Here is a 24,322-nt window from a genome sequence, read left to right as displayed (position 1 = left end):
TAAACTACTCTCAAAGCACATAGCATATACTCCTTCTCCCGACATGAGACGTTTCCTACTTCACTGAAGTCCATTCAGTGTATGCGCACTGGAGATTTTAAGTTTCTTCCTCACACTTGTGTAGGTTGCTTATTAGACCATAATTGTCTTCCAAACTCTGATTTAAAGGTGCATTGTGTAAGACCATTAGTCCTAATGACTGTAACGACTGTCGTTACAACAACCAGGAACACTAACGAACCAGCAGTATCGATGACCCTGGCAAATGACCCCACTGAGGTTAAATAGCTGAGTTTCCCTGCCAGTCAGTCAGAACTGAAGAAGTCCTTTGGATGAGGGACCAAACGTCTTCCAGTATCTTCAATCAAGTCCAGTTGCCCTTGACTTTAACCTTCGTTGGATAACTATGACCTGGATGACTGAGAGTCTTCATAGACATTGTGTAAGATATGGCCAGAATTTTAGTTTAAAATGTTCAGAAAATTAACTAAATTAACTAACATAATCAACAGAATGTGAAGAAGCTCTCGTAGCTTTTTTAGTCTAATAAATAGACTCACACAATGTCAAGACAGGAACTATTCTTACACCTATTTTCCTTCCTATCAAAAAAGAAAAATACAACCATACACCTTCTGAATTCAAGTTTCTCTCTTTCACCAAACTAACTGCCTTGCTAATTCATGGTAAAACACACTTCATTCAAACTCGACAGAAAACAAATTAAAACTCACCAAAACTGTATTAGTATTTAGTTAGTATTTCCACTGTTCTACAAAACAATCACCAACTCTGTTTTGGCCTTAATTAGATGTAAAGATATTCTGGCTCTACACATCGCCTCTCTGATGTCCAACCTCCCTCTCACTTCTCTCCTGCTTGATGCATCTCCTGAACCTGCAATGTCTTCGTCGTCCCTGGGATCAGAGTCCTGGTTGGAGCCGCAGTAAATCACCTCACTACTGTATTCCCTGTCGTCATACTGTGTTTAGCCAGCTCAGACAATCCCTGCTACCTGCATGTGCTAATCCATTCTTTCACTCATGTTCTTTGTCTTCATAGTTGCTATCTTTATAATAGCAAACAACAGCTGTTTTGTCTGTAAGTTCGTGTCATTTCACGTTTCACATTTCATGTGTGTTTTCTTGACAAAACAGCATCGGATGACAGAGTCCTTGTCATCTCATGTAGTGTGTGACCCCCTGTCACCAATCGGCCGACGCTGAAAGTCATGTAGTCTGCAGGAACCTAGGTAGCTGAGCTAAATAGCAGCAGTTATGACCTGATATGTGACATGCTGCCCCCTATTCTTTTGGAGAATTTGACAGGTGGAGAGTAATCTTAATTCTTACACACTGTACCTTTAATGTGAGCACAGAGAAACTCCACCTTTATCAGATGAATGTGAAAATAGCCCTCAAGTGTCAAACTCTTCACATCATTGTGCAGAGTCAAGCTCAAACATCTGGAGAAAACCAGAATGAAACCAGAAAGAACCTAGAAACATAATAGAAATATGGCAAATTATCACTTGGTTTCACTACTACCTATCTAGGGAGTTCTATGTAGAGGACTATATAGTGAGCTAACCAGAAAAATGAAAATACACTTTCGGACACTTTTTCTATCAGCACAATGCATGAAGGGTTAAACGGCTTGGTAAGTGCATCGTTGTATACTACTTTTCAAAATGCATTCTGGGATACGTTGAGTCCACTATATAAGGTTTTATTATGCGCAAATTGAAAATGTGCATAAAATAGGTGGATGGACACCCAGTGCTGTTGACTGATGCCAGAAAAGTAAACTCCAGCTGTTTAGAAAGTTTTCATTATGTGGATATAGGCTAAGAGATTGTGGAGATTATATATAGAGATTAACCTTCATTCAACTGGTGGATGTAATAAAATGAAATTCCGTTTTAAATATAATATTATAATGATCACTGTAATAAAACAAAGCAGTTCAAATTTGTCCATAATCACAACTGATTACTTGCTTTTAAAATAGACAAATTGGATACCTCATAACCGAGTTACTTAAAATTTTTTGCCTAATTCTTTAATTTCAGCACCCAGGATGCTTTCTGCACGCACACTCCACTGACTCAACACAAGCCTCTCCCACTGTTATAAAAAAGAGAAAGGTTTCAGTTGAACTATTTCCTCCGTGCTATAAATACAGGAGGAGCGCACATCTGCACTTCACAACGAGGCGTGGTCAGTCAAGAACTAGCAGGTGGGCCAGTCAGTACAGCTGCAGTCACACTTCATCCACAGGATACCTACCGTGTTTTCTCTCCGGTAGATTAATACAGCTGCAACAAAATGCCAAAGTGCCCAAAGTGCCAGAAGGAAGTTTACTTCGGTAAGATTTACTTTCTTTATTTTAATTTTTCTCCAACTAGTTTTCGTTTTACATGCAGAAAAATCGTGCATGAACATTTCCTGGTTATTGAAAACTAGCGGCTTTTTTGCACCAATACAGGAAGCTGACTGACAAACTGACACGCACATGACTGCAAGGAGGCATTTTTAGTTTATATAATAAAATATTAAATAACCCGTTCAGAACTTTACAAAAGAAATTATGAATCGTGTGTTTTATTATTTGTGAAAAGTTTTACTGTGGTGGAAGAAGTATTCAGATCATTTACTTACGTAAAAGCCGCAGTATTGCAACGGAAAGTAGCAAGTAAATCACGTAATATAGGCTATAGTTAAAGTATCAAGAAGTTAAAGTACTTGCAGAATGGCTCCTGCCACTGTTATATTATTGGATGATTATTATTAATGCAATATTATGTAGGCCTACTTTATGTTATACTTTGGATAGTTTAATAAACAATTCATCATGATATCACATATAGGCCTATTATATTTTGAATGTATAATCGCAATTTGCAAAGTAATCCGTGGTTAACATTGTGAAATCACTGTAGTGGAGTAAAAAGTGCAATTTCCCACGCTTAAATGTAGAAAGTAGCAGAAATGTGAAATACTGAAGTGCGTCAAAATTGTGCTCAAGTTCTACTTGAGTAAATGTACTTGGTTACTTTCACTACTGAGAATAATGATCCAAAAACATAATAATATGACACTGATGGGGTTGTTCTTTTCCTTTTGAAACTTAAGTACAATTTGCAACTAAAATAATGTAATTTTACTTGTAATGGAGTATTTTTGGCAATGTGGTACTACTACTTTTACTTAAGTAATTGATCTGCATGCTTTTTCCACCACTGAATATTATCGGTGCAATAACATTTTTAGCAGTGCTTTAATGTTGCAGTTGGTTGAGGTGGAGCTGATGAACTGCTTTATGTACTTTTGGGTACTAGTATAATCTATAATGCATCATCTTTTGGAAAATGCAGTTCAGGATGTAAAATATTACTCTGAAGAGTAACTGTAGTAAGAAAAGTACATTATTTCACTCTGAAATAGAAGTAGAAAGCAGCAGAAAATGCAAATAACCAAGTAAAGTATAGCATTTAATTATATGTACTTACTTACTTTATATTACTAGAATTTTATAACTGTGTAATTTACTTACTTGCTCACTCTCTTTAGCAGTCAGTCTACCCTTTTAGCTGTTTATTTTTTAGGTCTGCTTACAGTAGGCTATATGTATACATTTTTGCAGATCAGTGCATAGTAGCCTTAAGAGGTCACTGCACTCTGTAAGTTTTCTCGTTATCAAGTTACTTTGGTGTTGAATCTGTGCTCCCAGTAGAAATCGAATTGTCTTTCTTGATGACTGACATGAATAATGACTCGGAGGACTGAAATACGGCACCATCCCTCCACAGCGATCTTGTAGGTCTGTCTCATGATGATACCATCAAAGCAGGGAGCAATTACTGCATCCAGGAAGGAAAGGGACAGCTCCATTTTATTTGTGTCTTAATCCATTTACCACATTGTCTGCAGCTCAGTAGTGCAACAGAGTAAATCTTCTCTGGAGAAACGCACAGAGGCTGAGGCCAATACAGACTATCAAAGCCAAGTCTTTGGACTGCCAGTTAGATCAATTGACAATGAGACTGGGGAGACATGCTTCCCATTCGTGCTTTTTATGGATAAACTTTCCCCTTCTGGCCAGAACATGCAAACCACTTTGTTTCAGCCAGAACACACCTACCACTCTTTCAACTAATCTTTTAATTTTCCATGCAGGAAGAGAAAAAATATAACTGAGGGAAAAGCAGCCTGAAACAAAGCTTTATATTCTTTATGTGGAGGCGCAGTTTCTTCATTGTCCTGAACTGTCTGCATCAGTTTCCCCCCAAAAACTTACTCTACTTGTTCCATAACATGCAGTGTAGGTTTTGTTTTATTTGTGCAAAGATTGCGCATGAAGGCTTCAATGGAAGAAATGTCTTCAAAAGCAGGGGGACACAGCTAGCCTGATTAATTCTAGCTAGTCTGTCCAAAGGTAATAACATCCATCTACTAAGGGTAAGATTAGGGCTTTAAAAATTACAAATAATGTAGAGGTGCTGGTAGGCAAATTTTGTTATCCTTGGACAGACCCAGGCTAGGCGTTTCCGCTTCTTTCCAGTCTTTATGCTAAGCTAAGCTAACTGGCTTCTGGCTGTAGCTTCATATTTAGCATACAATCTTGAGAGCAGTATCATCTTCTCATCTAAATCTTGGCCAGAAAGAGACTAAGTGTATTACCATAACATTTTTATTAATGTTCAAGATTGTTACAGTATTGAAGGTCATTCAGTCAAGTCTAAATGCTCCAGACTACATTCTTAGCCTCTTTTTTTAGCTTGACAAACAACCGCTCCATGAATCTCTTTTGGGATGGAATGAATTAGTTGAACAGCCTCCCCCATAATATGTTTTCCATTCAGATTTGAGTCTGTTTGTGTGTTTTGGAATGCCTCCACAATGCTCCTGTCAGCGGCAGTTGATGCATAGAGCAGATTGAATTATTCTTCTGTCTGTCACTCCCCATTTCTTGTCATACCATCAAGTAAAATAAATAGCCCTTGCACATATGCTTTATCAGATCCATGTACAATCAAGAGTAAAACAACATACATGGGGCGTCGTCACAACTGATCAGAATGGACTCTGAGCTGTACTTTAATTGTGAGACTCCCCTCTGTTACTGTTTGGAAAGTCAAGAGCCCGCTGTTTGTTCAGTCCACTGGATTGTTATTTGAAGTTAAGTACAGTAATTAGTTGGAGTCAGACTTCCGTTCCAAGCCCCACCACATTTTTCTGAAATGTTTTCTTGCCACTGGCCTGAGAGGCTGACCTCACCTTGGAGCACTTTCCCTGTTTCCGCTGCCTGTTGCATAATCTCATGCCACATTGGGTTATTTTTAGGGAGGATATATGTCATATCCTAACATTGTGGACAGGTTTGGAGGCTAATAGCCAATAATCACCTGAAACCAGCATTCATTCATGCATCTGCAGACCTTCCTGACTGTCTTTTATGTTTTTAGAAAATCTGCAGATGCTAATCAAGTTTTGTGGTCCTCGGTTACAACATGTGTTTGGTAGAAACAGCCTCACTTCATGATAACACTTCTCCATTTTCAACATTTCCTGCCGTTGCCCTATCAGAACTAATGCATTCACTAAGCGAGGGCAAGTTTTTCATCTTTGCGTGTAGATTCCTAAAAGTAACCTTGAAACTCATCATCTGAAACTCTAGGCTGTTGAGTTGGGTTCCTCCCTACAGTCCTTCTGATGGGTGGGGATCAGGTCTGCAGATAAAGCCAGCCGTTACCAGATTTTATGAGGCAGGGGGAGGACAGATTCCTCAGGGAACTCTTTAACTCTCAAGCACCACGCCCAATGTTCCTGAAGTTATCTACAAAGACATTATCTTGTTGGTCTCAAACTGAAATTATACCAGAATTCACAGCACTGTGAGCTCATACACTGAGACTCATTAACTGACCCCCAGACATGTGTGACTCTGTGACACGTCCATCTCCTCTGCAGACAACAGTAGCTCTCTTTGTGGTGGAGCTCAATGCTGTGGTTATTAAGACTCAAGAGGGCAGTAAGTTAAAAAGTCTTTTAATATCCATGGCTGTTTAGTCATAGTAACAGTTAAACAAATGCCTACAAGTTCAGTCATTAAGACCTTCTTTAGGGCAAATACAAAATGGTGGCCGGCTGTTTCTTATATATGTTGGCGAGTCACATGGTCAGCTTGGATAAGTAAGTAGTCAAATGATTAGTGTAGGCAGGTAAAGTCACATGACATGTTCAGCAGAGGAAATCACACATCAAAAATCTCACACAATGTAATGGCAAAATAGCAATCGGCAAATAGATAAATACATGCAAAACATCTTAAAACCTCTTAATATTTAAGTTTTCGGTACATACAGATATGATGGCATGTGACATTTTTCAAAGGACCCAGATGCGCAGAAAAAAGCAAGACGAGATAGTTGCAGAAAGTTATAATAATTTTGTCTTTTGGTGTGTTTGGCAGCTGAGAGGGTGACATCGCTGGGGAAGGACTGGCACAGGCCCTGTCTGAAGTGTGAGAAGTGCAACAAGACGCTGTCAGCAGGCTCACATGCAGAGGTGAGACACCTGAAATACAAGACAACAATATCCTGTAAAGATTACGGGATATTCTTGTCTTGTATGTGTATTTACAGAGTTTGGGGTTTGATCAAATCTTCTTTCACTATGATATCGCTCTGCTAGCTACTATGACCCACACGCTGACAAGTGTCAGGTGCAGTTTTATATGATAGGAGGGATTAGCTTGTTGCCCCAAATTATACATAGGGGATGTATACATACATTTATCGTTGGATAAATACATGTATACACGCTCAAGTCATCAAAAATATTGTAAAATTTTACAGGAAGAGAAAAGAGAAGAATTTTGATAAGAAACTCTTTATTTGTGTTTTTAATTTGGACAGTTAATGCAGTGATATTGTACATGTTTTTGTAGTATTGACAAATACTAAAAAAAAAATTGGGATTGTGATCAAACGTTTCACGAAGAAAGACATTTTCAATACACCAGTGCTAATACAGCTCTGCCTCTTACAGCATGAAGGCAAGCCGTACTGTAACAACCCCTGCTACAGTGCAATGTTTGGACCTAAAGGTAAGCATGTTCTCCTCAAATAATCCTTTCTACACAGTGAGTGGGCTTACTCGTGGAATCACAGCGTATGTCATGCAAGAGAGCCAATAAAAACAAATGGAATCGTAAAAGTTGTCATTTTGACATTTGAGGTGTGTTGATTGATTTACGACGTCAACTCACGTGCTGAGTAACATGCAAGATAACATTTTTACCAAAAGCTGCCTTTAGCAGCATAGTAAATTCAATAATTTTATGTCTGCTGTATAGCTAGCTAACCCTAAAAGCTGAAAACACAGCAAACATTTCAGATACGTTTTCATTGCTTAGCCTATGAGAAGAGCTTGACCTCTTGACTGCAACTTTTCCTTTAGAAGGGATGTTTTGAAGGCGGCTTTATTTACTCAGAACTCATTCAAAACACAAACCACTTGTGTTCATTCACATATTGCTTAATGCAACACTAATCACAACCTACTACACCATATTTGGCTGACTGCTGTGTAATATTGTCAACATGATAATAATATTCATAAAGTCTGTCGAACATTTGGTCATGTGGTCAGTTGTAAACGTGTGTAAACTTGCCACTGTAGGAACAGTCGTTACATAACCTTTGAAACAAGTTGTGTCACATAGGTCTGCTTCGGTAAATGAACAAATAGCACTACACCTCTGCACGTAAGATTCTCAGCCAGGAACAACGCCCCGTGTGAGGATGATGTTGTGTTGAGGCTGTAAATCAGGGGTATTCAATTAGATTTCAAAGAGGTCTAGTTAGAGAAAATTTCCTGAAGCAAAGGTCCGGAACATCAAAACGACGAACTTGCGTTATCATTCAGTACTATAACCTATAGTTGTATCAACACATGTTTTTAGTCAACAACGGACTGTCAAATCAAATAATATTTCAGTCAGTTTTCACATCAAACTGGAGGGATAATAAATAATAACTATTCAAATAATAAATTCTAAATTTAAGTAAACTAAAGTGCCTAATTTTTAGAAAAAATGTAATAAAAAGTGTAGCTTGAAGTGATGAAGTGTAGTCTTAACCAATTTTATAATAAACACTCAACACATCATAACAAATGAACAGCTGTAATGCCTCCTCTTCTCTTTCATTTTCCTACTTTCTGTTGTTCAGTGAGAAACGTGAGCTCCAGCTAGCATATTGGAGATTTATTAGATATTCTGGTTTTGAACTGCCCGTGGGAGGAATGTACATGTAAAAATCTGTACATTCTTGATTTAAAGTCATGTGAAATCTCTTTTATCTTTCGTCTCCTCAATTCGGGTGTGTTTCCAAAACGTCTCTGGTGAATCTCGCGGACTCGACTCGCAAGCATCGGTATGCACAGATTTGATTGGCTGAGCAGCGTCACATGAGACGATTGGAGCACATGCGATTGGTCTGTGAGTTTCCTGGTCCTCTAAACCAGTACAGTAAATGCTAGAAAAGCTGCGCGGGTTAAAATAAAACGCTCCGTCACGAGGTAGTAAGTCTCAATAATAAATGGGCTGTAGGTCGGCGGTCCGGAGAGGACGGCTGCTGGGTCCGGATCCGGACCGCGGTCCGCCTATTAGTGACCTCTGCCTATTAGTGACCTCTGCTGTAAATGGTCCTATCAAAAGCACACGCCATCACCTGATAGGGTCACACCTGTCATTTCATAACTGGTACCATTTTGTTAAACTCTTGTCTTGTCGTGAAAGAATTACTTGAAATTCTCTCTCCGGTTTCCAAAGTAAAAGTCTCCCATGTTGTGACATGTCACTGCTTTCATTTCATTAATGTTAATGTTCACTTATGTAATGCTTCCTGTTCTCCTACTTCTCAGGATTTGGACGTGGTGGATGCGAGAGCCACACATATAAATAGACAGGTAGTCATTTGCCTACATTTGTTCCACATACATTTTCATGCTATTTGTTAAGACAATCATAGACGTTGACTCTAAGCAAATCCATCCTTGTCCTTTGCACTTTGCCTCACGCATGTTTTCTCTCCTTCCTCTTCAGGTTCAGGTAGTGAAAAATGTTGCCTGGAAACTTGATCGAAGAAGCCAGCGTGCTTAAAAGTCCCAATAAAATACAGCAAACAAACTGTGTTCTCATTCAGAACAAAGTTTTGTGTGCGTGTGTTTTTATTTTTTTATTTTTTTAAAACTCTTTCAGAAGATGAGTGTGTATTCCCATGATATCGTAATGAAGTGGTTGTCCTCTAGTCTCTTCCTGTTATTAAGGTGGACATTCTGATTAAACACTTTTTAAATTTGTGTCTTTATTTTTTGTTTTCACTGCAGAGTCTCTAAATGAGACACCCTTGAATTAGAGCAATTTCTTTTCCATTGGCGACATTCAAGTCACTTGCGTTTTAGTGCCAATGTGTCTAGTCACTGTTTGTGATTGAAACTACGTCTCCTAATCAATTCAAACCCATGACATGGGAGCTTTATGTTGTGTGGTTACATGATACTTAATACTTCATCACATCAGTCTAAATGCTTTTAAGGATTGTGACCTATTGTCATGCTGTGTCAAAACTACATGATTTATAAGATAGATTAAACTTTTTTAACATAGAGGACAATAACAGTCATGTGATTTTCACCTGACCACATACTGAACATAGAGTAGTACTAATTGGCAAAACAATCAAACCACATGGTCCATGTTCTGGAGCCTTTAGTCATATCACATGATGTTCCTGAGTAGTTCCTGAGCTTTTCCCCTTAAAAGATAACCCCTGAGCTTTTATTTATTTTATTTATATGAATCTACAAAAACACATCAATCCACAGGATAACATTTTACAGCATGGTGCCAACATGAACATAACTTGATCAATCAGTGTAGACCAAATCACAAATAACCGCATAAGTACACCTAAATACAACAAATGCAGATTAATAGCTTAGGCAAAATGTACCTGTTTACTCTTAAATAAGCGCTTACCCGACATCTGAAAATCCCTCCTGTTTTTGGCAACTTCTTACTAAATGACCATTTTATGGCACCATTATATATATAAAATAACTTCTAGTTACATTATTAACTTGAGTCACATCAAAACGTAGAGCTCTTGGTATATCCATGTTGAGTATGAAGTTTAAAAGCAACTTGGAAATTGTGTTTGGAAATCTTTTTAGCAGCTTCAATTTCCATGAGAACTGGGCAAATCTCATCTGCTGAGGAAGATTGTGTGATTTGATTGAAAGCTCTGGAACAGCTACTAAATGGAACTTTTGGTGAGATTGTTTTGCCAAACATTTCCAGGGTCAGGAATAAACTTTCAATCTCTCAGTTTAATTAGTTTAATTTGCACAAAATATCTTTCAGTGCCATGACTAAACCTCTTTTAACACTGCATATGTTCAGAGGAGTAAAAGCGTCAACCCAGCTCATGCTGGTGCATTGTGGGTAACAGCCCAGAGCACCTGAGGCCAGGCCTGAGTATTTGCAGATCCACCAGATGCTTCCTCTTTGGTTCTTTTGGGCTCCGTTGCCAGATTTTGAGCTCTGTATGGCCACCCTCACTGTCCATGAATCACATAGCAGCCGCCCCCTCCACTGTCCCTCTGCCATCGCAGCCTGACAGTTGCTGTGGCAACAGACACAAACAAGACCCAACAGACAGCCAGTGTGTTCGTCCGTCTGGCTGCCACCCTTTTTCTCTGCAACAAAGAAGCTCGCTGTCACAAGAAAAATCTCGACCAAGGCCAAAGACACTGAGGCAACTGATGGAAACATGCAGAGGATGTTTGGCAGTGAGGCATTTTTCAGCTTTTACTGTGACCTAAGGTTTCAACCAACACCATGTCAGTCATTGCCATCATGTTTTTGACATTTACTCATATTGTGGCTGTTTAAAAACTTAATTATCTTGCATTTTTTAACAGAAATCCATTTAATTCAGTTAAACAACAGTAGACAGAAATGCTAAAACAACTACTACAATACTTTTTAAAATAAAAAGATATGAGTAGAAATAAACAAAAATGTAGGTAATGTTGTAATTGTTAACACACATAGTTAGAACAACCAAAAATGCGGAACGTTGACTCCCATGTTGGTTGAAAACAAATTAGGTCTCCAGCTGACTTTTACATGTCTTCTGACACATTTGGAAACAAGAATAAAAAATTAACAGGTCTTATATATGCATTTGAGGCCACTAAGCTACATAAAGTACATACAGTTTAATCCATTCTTTACACTTACACTTTACACTCTTTTATTTGTGGTTAAGAAAAGGCAAAAAAGACACCATCCTCTAAACTCTTATTACAGCACCATGCACACCACTCCTACTTGTGGAGAAATCAAAAGCTTAGTTATGGTTACTAAGCTATAATGTAGCAAAAGGTCAATTACATTTTCACCATCTTAATTGTAATGTCTGTTGTAGTGGACATGACAAAACATAGTCCACATATTTCTACATGGGAGGCGGACATAATAACTGGAAAATTTCCTTGCGATGGATAATATCAGGTCTGAGGGGGTTAATGTTCCCCATCTGAATCTTCTCATGTTTCACTGTTTTGACACGGTCTGGTGGAGTGTTTTAAGATTCCTCCTCTGATAATAATAGCCCAGATAATTGAGAATGCAAATACCTCTCTCTCTCTATCACTCAGCTTTTTGCACAGGAAATACAAACATCTTGGTTGTCGTGGTGACGCATCCGGATGTTTGTGTGAAACCAGCAGCATTTGATGGAGGAAGAACATGCACCAAATTTATTCCTGGCTCCTGGTAGTCTCACAGCACATACTTGATTCGTGATGTTTTGAGGGCTAATGCATTAAACTCCGCGCCATGATTGTAATGTAAGCATCGTGCAGGCTGTAAGCACATTCAAAAAGCAGTTATGTTGACTTTCACTGCACTTAAAGTGAAGTGTTTTTTCTTTCCTGTTGAGCAGGAGGAGAGGGAAGCCCAAGTAATTTGCCAATGAAGACTTGCTATGTCAGCATGCATCAGAGGCCCGCAGTCATGAAGCTGTAAAATTAGACACATAAACCTATTAAGGGCTGGAAAATAAGTGTGTATGGGTCTCACGGCTAACATAACTCTTGCATACATGCAGAACTGGGTGGCCACGATTCATCATATCAGCTTAAAGGTGTGGATGCTAGGTTGTAAATGGGCTTACATTTAGTTCAGTTTAGTTTATTTTAAGTTAAGAGAGAGAGATTAATTTTAACATGTATTTTAAAGAAAGCAAAGTATAGCTGGGTAAAAATCAGCCAACGAATCAATAAAATAATTGTCAATTTATTGTAAAAAAAACCCTCTCCCCACCAAACTGAACCACTGAGTTGAATCGGCTACAAGCAACACTTAGGCAGACTAATTCTCACTACTTTTTTGCCTTTTAACATGCAAAGGCAACCAAAAGGTAAATATTGCCAATAGAGAATCAAAAGGCGCCACAGAATTTAAATAGCAAATGTCCATATTGGTGTTCAACCTGAACGTCTGTGGTAAAATCTGGAAACACAGGTTCAGATGTGCATGTCAGAGTTAATACACATTTATTTAAAAAAAGAGGGATAAACTAATTTGTTTACTTACTAGCTTGTTGTTATTGCTGTAAATAGGATTTTTTATTCTTCTACTAAACTTGCTCTAAGTCTAATAAAAGGGAATCTGTAGGCCCTTTAAGAGTTTGCCACAGCCCCCACAACCACAGCCTTCCTGCTTTTGTGCCACACAGTTTCTAACACACAACCAGTGAGAGAAGACAAATGGAGAATACTTCATGTCCTCAAGCAAAACAATGAAGACTGTATCAGACGTGTGAAAACGTGGAGATTATAAAATCAGGCAGTTTTAAGTTTTAAACACACATATGCCTCTGCCAACATGCTATTAATAATCTGAACATCTGTCTTTTGAAAGTAGACCATTTATTTTTGAAAATAACCTTTACATTTACCAGTCAGTGCACACATGGTCCACTCAGAGTTTCCACTCCCAAACCGGTTAATGTGATTTCAGGGCGTAAAAGAAAGATGTGAACAGGAAATCAACTATATACTTTTCACTCACTTAAAAGGCTATTCCTAAAATAACTCAGAAATAATTATTACTAACTGTTAATACATATCATAGTGTGAACGATTTTTTTTTTGCTTTGCTGGCAGTAATTTAGCCAACACTCTTGAAATGTTACATCAAAAGGGTGCTTCCATGCTTGAATGCATACTGCAGTGAAGATACTCTTTTTGTTTAATTAATTTAAAAAATACAGAAAAAACACGTGATCCCTCTTTAAAGCTCTTTAAACCACAGGTTTACTCTGCTGGAACACTTTCAACACCTCTCCTATCATCATCACACGGCGAAATAAAATTCAGAATGTGAAATTCGGAAACATGTCCTGCATAACCTCATGTCTTGAGAAATTGCAACTCAGGGAGCGCCGTGAGCCCTGTAAAGCATCCTTTTGGAGTCTGGCTGAACGTATCAGTCGAGAGGCTCCAGCAGAGTTTCATTCGTGCAGAGATGTCAGGCCTAAGGATAAGAAGTGAGGCATTTACTGAGCAGAATCTGGTGCTCATTTCTGTAATTGAATATGGATGGCTGTCATTCCCACCTTCCATCAATTTCCCTCCTCCCCTCCTCACATTACTCCCTACCTCCTTCTAGCCTCCCTCCCATCTCATTTACCCGGCCTGGGCTGCAGTTGATTAGTGCTGCTGGATGTATCTGTTTCCACTGCAGTGCCCTGTCTCAGCAGATGTGTATAAATAGGCCCTCTGGCGTTGTAATTGCTAATAAGGCTCCAGTGTGTGTGCAGAAAAGACGAGCTGCTGCCATTTGTATGGAGGCCAGCTCCCCCTGAACGCACACTGAGAGGGGATTCATCAGAGCCTCCAAGCCCGGGAGGAAGACTCTGCGCTGGGGTAGATAATGAGGCGGCCAGGCCTCTGAGCCAAAGCCTGGATCTCCGAAAAACATCTTGGTGCATCAATCATGTTTTTTCCCATGTTTAAGCCAAAGGGTAAGAGTCTGGCAAACAGTCATCTGCTCCAATTAGGCTTCCAGCAGCCTCAATAACAAGAGCCTCCCTATTAGACAGCAATTAAACCTTGGACACCATTAGTTGGGGCTGTGAACACTTTGCACCCTCCCCTTCCTATTTCTGAGTTTGGAGCCAGTGCTGCAGCAATTGGTGGATTGACAGAAAACTAATAAACAATTTTAATATTAAACAAACTGATCTGTTAATTCGGTTAATTCTGTTTTGAATCCTGAGGGGAAATCTCTGGTCGATTAGGATTGGATATGGATTAAATTGGCATGAAATGTTAAAATACCCTAGTTTTAGTCTAAGTTTTTTGACTGTTATTTTGTAACCTTCTTTTTAAAGCTCCTCTTGGTAGGACTTCAAACCTTCAGACTTTGGCGACACCTTGTGGTATTATTAAAAAAGATACTGTGGTAGACAGCAGTGCACACTGATACACCCTCTTCTCCCCGCTAAGTGAACAAGGACACTGAGATGAATCGGTTAGAAGCAACACATAGGCAGCACTAATTCTCACCTGTTACTTTTTTTTTCTTTTAACATGCAAAGGCTACCAAAAGGTACATTTTGGCATCACAGAATCAAAAGGCCATACATAATCTAAGGAGCAAATTGCCCATGTTGGTTTTCAACTTGCACTTTTGTGTAAAAATCTGGAATACATTTAAGTTCGTTGACTGTTGTATTGGACAAAACAAAATAAAGATGTAACCTTGGGGTCTGGGAAATTATCGTATCGTCATCTGACGTTTAATAGATTAAACTCCTTTGTGGCAGATACCTCCAGGATTTGTCTGAGAGCCCTTAAATCACACCTTCTGCTGGAGTATATCATATTGAGGTTGAGCACTATTATAGGGATGAGTTGCACACACTCATTGAATGATTAAAAGAGAGTGAGGGCATGAAAAAATCCCCACATTCATTTCCACTCTCTAACTCCCACACACAGTTTTGTTCTCACGCACAGGGAGAGCTCCTGGTCACGTTCGCAGGGTTTTCTATCGACACATGTTGTCTGAGCCCTTGAGGGATTTGGAGACTGGCTGTATGATGGCTGTGATAAATCACCTGTGGCCTGTCTATGTCCATGTGATAGATGCTCTGTAATACCAGCGCGAATACAAGTTACCATAAAAGTTGGAGGAATCTCTCAGATGTGAGTTTTTAAATTTAAAATGTGAATGCAATTTTTCAAACTCAAATGACACAGAGATGGATATGAATGAGCTTTTTGTGCAGTTTAGGGATTCAGTGTTTCCCCACTGAAATCCTCTAAGACCTCGCTCTGATCTGTAATTTTCTCCAGCTGTAAGATCAAGTTAGATAAAGTTGTGTTCTTGCACTCCTCTCCTCCCTTCTTTGACTCCCACTACTCCCATTTGTCTTCCTCCTCCTCCAACGTTTTGGAACAAGCAAAAAGAGTACGCAAGGACACGTCTGAGCTACATGCTGTTCTTGTTTGCCTTTCCCAGATTGCCCTGCTGCTCGCCCTGCTGCTAGTGGGAGTTGTCAGTTCCCATCATTATTTTATCTCCACTGTCAGGTCCTACTGCACTACAGTTATCTCTTCACTGTCCCACATCATCACGGTCAAATAGACACAGACATGGGAGTTATAGTCACATTTTTCACACTGAAGCTGCTGGGTTTTTTTTTTTTTTTTTTCATCAAGGAGGTGAAACACACCATGGGAGCACAAAATATAGTGACAGGTCTAAATAAAAAGAAAAGCTATAAACTGAATAATCTTACAGTAGGAAAGCAGAACATAATGCATGCAGCATGTAAGGGGAATTCAAATAAGATGTATCTTGGCATTAAGAAAATGCACACTTCATGTCTGTTTTGACTGAGCCAGATATCTAGTGATTGCTTTATGCTTTACAAGGGACGCCAAGTTGTAAACAGAGGCAAAAGGTGTGGCATTACGTTTAGATACCACCCTTTCTGAAGGCAGGGAAGTGTGTGCATTTTGGGCAAGGCAACTGGGCTTTACATCATTATCACAACATTATTTCATAACAATATTTTTTTATACACACACACACGTTACAACAGTGCCCTCCACTGCTCTTTGCAGGTACTTGAGTGCATGATTGCCGCAACAATGCTGCCCCCTTGTGCAGCTTCTTCTCTGACATGGTACCATCAGTAGTAGCACCCCCCCCTCCCTTCTTGGTCTGGCGGTAGATAATGGAGAAATAAAAAATAAATAAAAAGACACCAAAGGCTTCATGAATATTTTAAAACTTTAATATACAGTGCTTCATAAATCATTACTAAAAACACAGGTGGTAAAAATCAAATCGAAAACAAATAAGTTACACTGTAGTAAAAAGCACTTGAGATTCCTTTCCGTTTTCATCATTAGTGTGAACCCCATATGAAAATAGCATAGAAAGTATGCAAACATAGAATTTCATTCATATATATTTTCTAATCTTTAGCTAAATAAACCTTTTGTCCCCTTTAAAATTCCCTTAACCGACCAGATACAATGAGGAAAGTTTACAGCTTTGTGTTTGTGTCGTGGCCTCGATTTCATCTCTAATTCTTCTTTAAAATAACAACTCTCCCGCCGTGAGAACCTCAAGACAAGCCCAAATCAGAAGGAAATATAAATTAACATACCAAACATGTGAACAGTCTGCAAAACTTTTTTTCTTCTTCATTGACTGGCTTACAGTTTAACATTTGACCACTCTCTCTCTCTCTCTCTCACACAAAAACACACACACACACACACACAGTCTGTGCATAGACCCAGGTTTAACTTGTGAAGTAACTGGTAAGTGGAGCCGTTTTTCCCAGTTGCTCCCCCAAACTCCCCACTATGTGGTTTGTCCTTTAAAGAAAAATAACCCTTTAACCCATTTGTTGCTATGGCAACAGAAACTGGCTCCTAGCCGAAAGGGCTTAAAATAGAGATATGTAGAGACAGACGGATCACAACGTGTCGTTTCCACAGTCCAATTCAGTGCCTGCTATCAGCATTAAGGTAAACAGAGAAAAAAGGTCAACCATAGATACACGTTAGGGGTAGACAGATGAACGTATTGAGCTGATATTAGCTTTTAATAACAGCCAGGCAGTTTGTCCACCTCAGATGTTATGAATTCTTTCCTAACCACCACTATACAGTCAAATATGCATTTAAATTTGACCACATTTGCACATTTTTCCCCATCAAGTTGTTCCTTTTTCATTGTTCAACATTTTCCTTAATACATTTGTAAGCTGTGTCACGCTGCTGCCCTTCAGTTAACTGCTGACCTACATAGACAAGGTATCAGCAGGGCGCGCTCTTCACCCTGTACAACGATCAAAACACAGTTTGAGACGCTTGTCCGTGCTGGCAAAAGAGAGAGAAAGTAACCAAATATCAGCCCACAGGGACTTAAGTGTGAAAATATACATAACAGCACTTAGAATCGCCTGTAAAAACCTGCAAAATTTGAGTTAAGTTTGGTTTACAGCAAAGAATGTTTTGTTTCTCTTACTGCCCATTAGAAAATATACAAATCAACAACAGGTGAAAAGGTGTAAAATGTAAACTCCAGCTGAAATCTCTGACAGCCATTTCGTGTATGTGATACCTGGTTCTAAAAGCAAATGCATGTCTCGTCAGCATTCAAAATTTCCTGTTAAAACCTGCAAAATCTGGGTTAAGTTTGGTTTGCAGTACAGAATGCTTCTGCTTCTCTCACGGCCTGTTTGTATATACAAACAAAGAGAACGTGGATGTAAAATTATAGTTAAAATATCAGGGCAGTAAGCATGTCATAACAATCTTTCCAAAATGTGTCTTGAGTCCATTTGCACCGGTTGTTGTCTTTCCCACTTTGTTATGTGTATCTATAGTGACCTGCGGTTTCAACAGCCCGAGTCAGTACCTCCTATCAGTTACAGAGTTGACAGAGAGGCATCCAGAGCATGACACAAAGAAGGGGAGGGCTTGGGCACTGAAGAAACAGGGGGTCAACTTGTTCTATTGCACATACATTTCTGCCTTTTCTTCATTTCTGGCTTCCCAATAAATCTCACAGTTATAAACAGGCAGCAAGTAGCATTATTTTTGTTTTTTGTTTAAATAAAAAAAAAAGAAAGATAAGCTATGGACAAGTACGGAGAAGCGCTGAATTAAATTGCAGCCAAAACCAGGATATAATAATATTAATATGAATAATAATCAACAAGAATATTCACAAAAACAACAATAACTATATATAGCTACACAGGCAGAAAAAGTAACATTTACCTGTATATATTTATAAAAAAAAAAACAACAACAGTGTAAAATTGATTGTCATTTCAAGATAAAAAGCATCAAAACATCCAAGGCATCAACAGTGAGGAACAAACTGAGAATTTTAAAAAAGTGACAAGGGCTGAGGGGGGATTCACAGAACTAAAGCCCAAATGAACAACGCTGTCAGAGAGGCAACCCATTTGGTGCACATCATGCGTCTGAGAAAGCTTTTGGCAGCCTTGAGTGCAGAAGAACGATGAAAACAAAGGCAACAGTTTGCACATGCCATCCATCCTTCCATCTTCATCCAGTTGGTTTTGCAGCTTAAGCAAGCGCGAGCTGCGGCTCATCAAGAGTTGGCGGGGGGGGGGGGGGGGGGGGGGCTGACAAGTTCCACGCCTTTCAAAAGGACGCAGGGCGAAGACTCGAAGTGCTGAGAAAGGCGGCGGCCTGGCATGTAGAGCAGGACAGCGCAGAGAGAGGTGGCATGGCTTTGATTTGACTGAGCCCTGTGACCAAGAGAGGTAACTCTTGAAAAGCTTTTCAAGCAGAGTAAAGGGGCGTTGGTGAGTTTTGGAAAGCACATACAGCCGTTGTGTGTGTGTCTCTCTCACACACACACACACACACACACACACACACACACACGGGAGTAAACCTGTCCCTGAATGTGCCAAGCAAAGGAAGTCTTGTTCTACAAAATATACACAAAGTTCACAGGAGGGGTTCTTCTTTGTTTTTTTAAAAAAACTCTCCTCCCCTCTCAGAGAGTAAAGCCACACTGCGTGGAGCAGTCAGTGTGTGCGTCCTTTCTCTTACTGCCAGTCCTCGTCGTCCTCGTCGTCCCTGTCCGACGAGTCTTCGTTGGTGCTGTCCCCGGCCACCTGCCGTGTCCCGTTCTGCTGCCGTGCAGCGAGGACGGCAGCGGCCTCTGCGGCTGCTTTTGCGGCCGCTCGCTCCTCTGCCTCCTTTTGGCGCAGCGCTGCAGCCTTCTTCTCCTGCTCGGCGTGGCTCTTCATGTGGGCGCTGCGGCTCTTTACCTTGTAGAAAATCCTAAAGGAAAGAAGGAAGAGCTTATTGCCTTTTCAGACGTGAACATAACATTACTGGCTTCACCAAGCTGCTATAGTCAGGGCTTTTTTAATCATTCAGACATACAGTAGGCATTACACTAATGTTTCTTACAGTCTTGTGCAGACAGGGTAGTGGTGCCACTGCTGAGTATAAAAGTAACAACATCGAGGATGAAAAGGGTTCTCTGTTCTTTCACAGAATGCATCAATGATGGATTTGAAAACGCATCTTAGAAGGCATTGGAAATGAATAAGTAATGACAACACGAGGGAAGCTTGCCCTGCTTCTCACTGATGAATCCTCTAATAAACTCATCAGTTTAATAATGTCTTTGATGGAGAATTCTGCTACCTACATTAAAATGTCCAACTAAGCACAAGCATAAAATGAGAAGGTGTCAAGTTCCGAGTCTCACATTATTCTTATTTGCTCAAAAGCTGAAGCCTTTTATTGGATATTAATTTATTCCATGGGGGGAAATGAAAAAAATATATAAAAAGGAGGTAGGGAGCTGGTCTGATTATTACTGTAGTCGTATGAGTTTTAAGATGCATTTTGCTCCGCATCATATTGAGGGAGAAGGTAACATTTTTACCTAAAATTAGCTTGTCCACATTCAGTTTGTTAACCAGGTTTTATTTACTTTGTGTGAAAGGAGATGACAGTTGAATTATACATTTATTACAGTTCTCTTAAGAAGAAGGATTTAATCTCTTTTTGTACATTTACCAACTTGGGCTTTTGTTGACTTAATCTGACAGCATTCAAGTCAGACTCATGCCGTGTTGGAAGCGCTGCTTGGTCACATAATCAGACAGAGAGAAGGTACTAAAGCAGCAAAATCAAAAACAAAATTTTTAGAGTTTGGTGACTCCAGAATACCAACGCACAACTTCAACATGAGCAGAAGTCTCATCAGCCAGACTGTGAAATTGGTTCCAAAAGGGTAGAAAGCACAAAAATAATCAACCAAAAGATATTAACTGGGGGTCACTGACTTTCTGTTTGACACTGTATGTATGTAGAGATTTTCTGTTTCTAAAGTCAATACTTTTGTAATAGTTATTTGTAATAGTTATTAGTCTCTTCATAAAGACTGTGGTCAAAGTTCAGTATGATGCTGGAAGTAATGACAAAACAATGGATATCACAGCATGTGACACAGCATGACATGTGCAGCCATGTGCACTGGGACTGAAACTTTTCTCAAATTATGCATATAAATGGCTAACAAGCCTGGTTAGATTTCCTGTAACGTGTATCATCAGCCTCGGTAGTGGTGGATAATATATAATGAGCACACTTTGAGCAGGTATTTAAAAAGGTTGAGCGAAGCTTTTGTCAAGTGACTGGGTAGAGTTGCATTGACATATCTACTCTGTGTTTCAGTTGCTAGGATACAGTTGACAGTAACAGGCCCGGTGTTGCCAAAGGACAGACTGTTTAATCAAAGCATGACAGGATGGTTTAGTTTTTAACACTTTAAGACACTTGCCTCTGTTTACCGATACATATTCCAAGTGGGCCATAGCGGTGGCAACATTTCCTGGAGAAATTCTGCGTTTTAAATCTGGCTAATTCAGTCCAAGGGCACTTATGTAACTCAAGTGACTGCTGTTGTCAGCTTTGCATAAGTAAACAGAGCCATGCCAACGTCTCCAGCGCAACAACAGTGACTGATGGGATATTTGTGATCACTGACCTGCCACATTTCTTGCAGGGGAACTCTCCCTCCTGACCAGCTGAGCCTTTATTGCCTGTTGATGGGCTGGTCTTGCGTGCGTTGCTGTCGTAGCGCGTTTTGGAGCTGGGAGGAGGGGGAGGAGGGGGGTGAATGACCCGGGACGGCGGCTGGTCCCTCCCCACGTCCTCCTGGCCTTTCATGATCAGCACGGTCCCAGGCTGCACAAACAGTAAAGAGGTGTAGTTAACGTGAACGCTCCCAAGATGTTTAACACAGTCACTGAGAGAAATTAGGATATAAAGAATGAAGCTACTTTATGAGCACCTTTTATGTACGATGATATAACAATGGGCAGCTGATTTACATACTCACACACAAAATCACACACAGTCTGGCACTTTTATCACTAACTTATTAGGTGTGCTAAAAAAGGGGAAATGCAATCCACATAATGAAGATAAAGGTTTCTTGTCAAGTCATTGTTTTGCTAACAGACATAATGTGGTTACACAATCCAGAGAGGACATCAGCCAAGTTATCGTCCCTAAAATATCCAGCAGGGGGCAGCAAATCCAACAACCATCCACAAGGCCAAGTCGGGTAGGGTTCAAAAGGACAAACGTGTGAAGTCTGAAGAGGCCAACTGCGGTTTTGAACGAGGAACATGTGGAAATTCAAAATAATGTCCATTTTTATTTAATGTAATTCTGTTTCTCTTTCCTTGAGTTTTTAAAGGAGAGGTCTTTGCATGAGCTTTTGGCTCAAGTACAAAGTACTTTTATGGCTTTTAGAAAATTACACCTTAGCATAAACAAGATACTTAAACATACTGTATGATAATTAGAATAAAAACCAGCACAGCATTAATTAACACATACAACAATGACAGTAATTATGATGGTTACCATCCATCTTTCTGGAGTACTGACCTACTTCTGTGATTTATTAGAATTTTGCATGGTTGTATTTATTTATTTTTATTAACAAAACATTAAATGACCCATACTACTTTTTTTCTCCCCTGTAAACTACGTTTGAAAAATACAGTATTTTCGCTAGACATTCTTTTGAAACGGCGTGTACTGGCTCCTACAGTGTTACATTAACGGTTGTTTGTAGACCTAAGTTTCTAAGCTAGCAAGTTCGGTCTAGTCCGTTTTTAGTGAGTCAATCTTAAAAGTGTTTATGAAGCCCAGTTAAAGCTATGACACTTTCTGACGGTTAGTCAGACGTTTTATGCAACAGAGGAAATAAATTCTTTATGAGGGAAAACAACTCCTGACATCTTTATAATTGATATTTATAATATGTCGAGCTGCCAAGACTTATCGCTGTAGCTGAAATTCAGGATGAAGAGCTCAAAAAGACAGTTTGAAAAAAAGCTAACAGTGAGAGAAAAATCACTGTGATCACTTCCAAGAGCCTGACACGAGAGTGTGTGAATGAATGAAATTATATACATACATACATACATACATACATATACACACACACACTAAACTTTAGGAGTTGCTTCTTAAGTTGTTAATAAAAAGTAGGAAAATGAGGGAAAGCAAACTGATCAGACAAAAACAACTGTTCTCACTACAAAACTTGATATCTTTTCCATGACAGAGGCAACACGGTGGGGGGATTGGTTAATATTGGAAAGTACAGAACAGTGATGTTATGGGTTAGACAATGAAATCGTATTTGTTTAACCTTTTTTTTTTTTTGAGGACAAAGACAATTGAATAATTCCTCATGTGGGATGACGCATACAAAAACTGTCACCTTATCTAATATTTATTCATTCATTCAGGGGTTCCTTTCCCAGGCAGAGCTGATACTCAATTTCACACTCACTTTGTCGGAGGACTGCAGCGTGTGTGCCACCCTGGCGGGGCCGACATCCTGTTTTCTATCTGCTGACCCCTCCCACTTCCTGCTGTCCTCCTCTCGTTGTGGCTCCAACCTGTGAGAGCCCTGCTGGCCAAGGAAGACAAGCGTACGCGTAAGACAAGCCTCTAGGAGAGACATTTACAGCTGGGTGCTAACTAGCAGCTCTGTAGTAGACTGTCAAATTGCATCTCTTGAACATGGGTTAAAAAAAAGGTATTTCTTCGCACAGTTACTATAACAACCACCAAACTTTACCCGCAATGTTTCCGAAACTGCTTGTACTTGTACTGCTGAGACTGTGGTGACATAGGTGGGGTGAGCTGCAGTCATTCACACAGTCTCAAGTGGTCAATGAAGATATTCTGAGCTGCAGTATTTCTGCACCGATACTCTGCTGTTTCATGTCTAATCATAACACCCTTGATTTCTAACTAGATCAGCCTATACGTCCCTGCTTACACTGTTCTAGCTTTCAGGGAAATCCTTTTAAAATCATTATTTTACATCCTACAATTGCTTCTGGGACATAGCCGCTTGTAGCAGGTTTGTTCTGCTTAATGTCAGGGAGGCTTAATTCTCTCAAGTGACCGGCTTTACATCTTTACGTCAGCAGCAAACACATGTGTTTCTGCAGAGCAGGCATTAAACATAGCATGTAACTGACCTTGTGGTCCATCTCCTCCTCAGTGGTCCTGCTCTCAAGAGGTTCTGCCTCGCCGTAAATCAGCGTCCCGTTACGGCCGATCTTGACATGTTTCTTGTACGTGTAGTAAAACTCCACACACTGCGCCACCGACTTAGTTGTCACCTGTGAACCACACACACATTCCCAGTTAATGGAGTTTTAAAATTTCTCTTTTAAAATTTGGCGGTGGGCCTACGGGAGATTTTGTGTATTTAGATGATCTCCATCGAGGGAGGACCCAGTGAACCCAAATGAAACAAAAATTGCCATTGGTAACTTTGTCTAAGTTACTTTTTCAATGAGAGAGGGCAGCTATGCTTGGGGTCCGACATGCATGACGTATTTGTAGTTATCGTCCAATACTGTGCTTGAAAAAGTGGCAGAAAGAAATAACACGTCGAAGCAAGTTAAATGTATCTATCAGTTATTAAATCAAAGAGTATACTCAAAGCTCACGCTACCACATGTAGTCTTCAAATGTACAACCACATTTTACTGTCAAGAAAGCTAAAATAAAAACAGATTTGCATTGTAACCACAGACTATAAACATTTTGTATTCAACATTTGTCGTTTTGCACATTAGCTTCATTGTACTTTCTTGTCGTGACATCTT

General features: G+C 39.7%; 2 protein-coding genes across 3 annotated transcripts; one reads left to right on the top strand and one right to left on the bottom strand.

Moving 5' to 3' along the window:
- Positions 1 to 2,197: 2,197 nt before the first annotated feature.
- On the top strand, positions 2,198 to 9,368 carry crip1 (cysteine-rich protein 1). 2 transcript variants are annotated; one of them, XM_038729220.1, is made up of 5 exons: positions 2,200 to 2,367; positions 6,475 to 6,569; positions 7,053 to 7,110; positions 8,931 to 8,975; positions 9,112 to 9,368. In XM_038729220.1, exons 1-4 carry the CDS (start codon positions 2,328 to 2,330, stop codon positions 8,969 to 8,971), a joined length of 234 nt encoding a protein of 77 aa, XP_038585148.1. In that variant the 5' UTR covers positions 2,200 to 2,327; the 3' UTR covers positions 8,972 to 8,975; positions 9,112 to 9,368. The 2 variants fall into 2 exon arrangements, with proteins under 2 accessions (XP_038585149.1, XP_038585148.1); XM_038729221.1 differs by lacking the exon at positions 9,112 to 9,368 and having other exon boundaries at positions 2,198 to 2,367; positions 8,931 to 8,978.
- A 7,001-nt stretch (positions 9,369 to 16,369) lies between these two features.
- Positions 16,370 to 23,834, bottom strand: mideasb (mitotic deacetylase associated SANT domain protein b). The gene is made up of 4 exons (XM_038728103.1): positions 23,687 to 23,834; positions 22,987 to 23,106; positions 21,160 to 21,359; positions 16,370 to 19,436 (listed from the first exon to the last, which is right to left on the bottom strand). The coding sequence occupies exons 1-4, from the start codon at positions 23,696 to 23,698 to the stop codon at positions 19,199 to 19,201; spliced, it is 570 nt and encodes a 189-aa protein (XP_038584031.1). The 5' UTR covers positions 23,699 to 23,834; the 3' UTR covers positions 16,370 to 19,198.
- Positions 23,835 to 24,322: the final 488 nt, after the last annotated feature.

The sequence above is a fragment of the Micropterus salmoides genome, unplaced genomic scaffold (genome assembly GCF_014851395.1).
Source record: "Micropterus salmoides isolate LMB-PRFRI ecotype aquatic unplaced genomic scaffold, ASM1485139v1 Ms_hic_scaffold_19, whole genome shotgun sequence".
Taxonomy (NCBI): domain Eukaryota; kingdom Metazoa; phylum Chordata; class Actinopteri; order Centrarchiformes; family Centrarchidae; genus Micropterus; species Micropterus salmoides.
The sequence above is the reverse complement of the archived record's forward strand: the minus strand, read 5'-3'. Positions and strand labels throughout refer to the sequence as shown.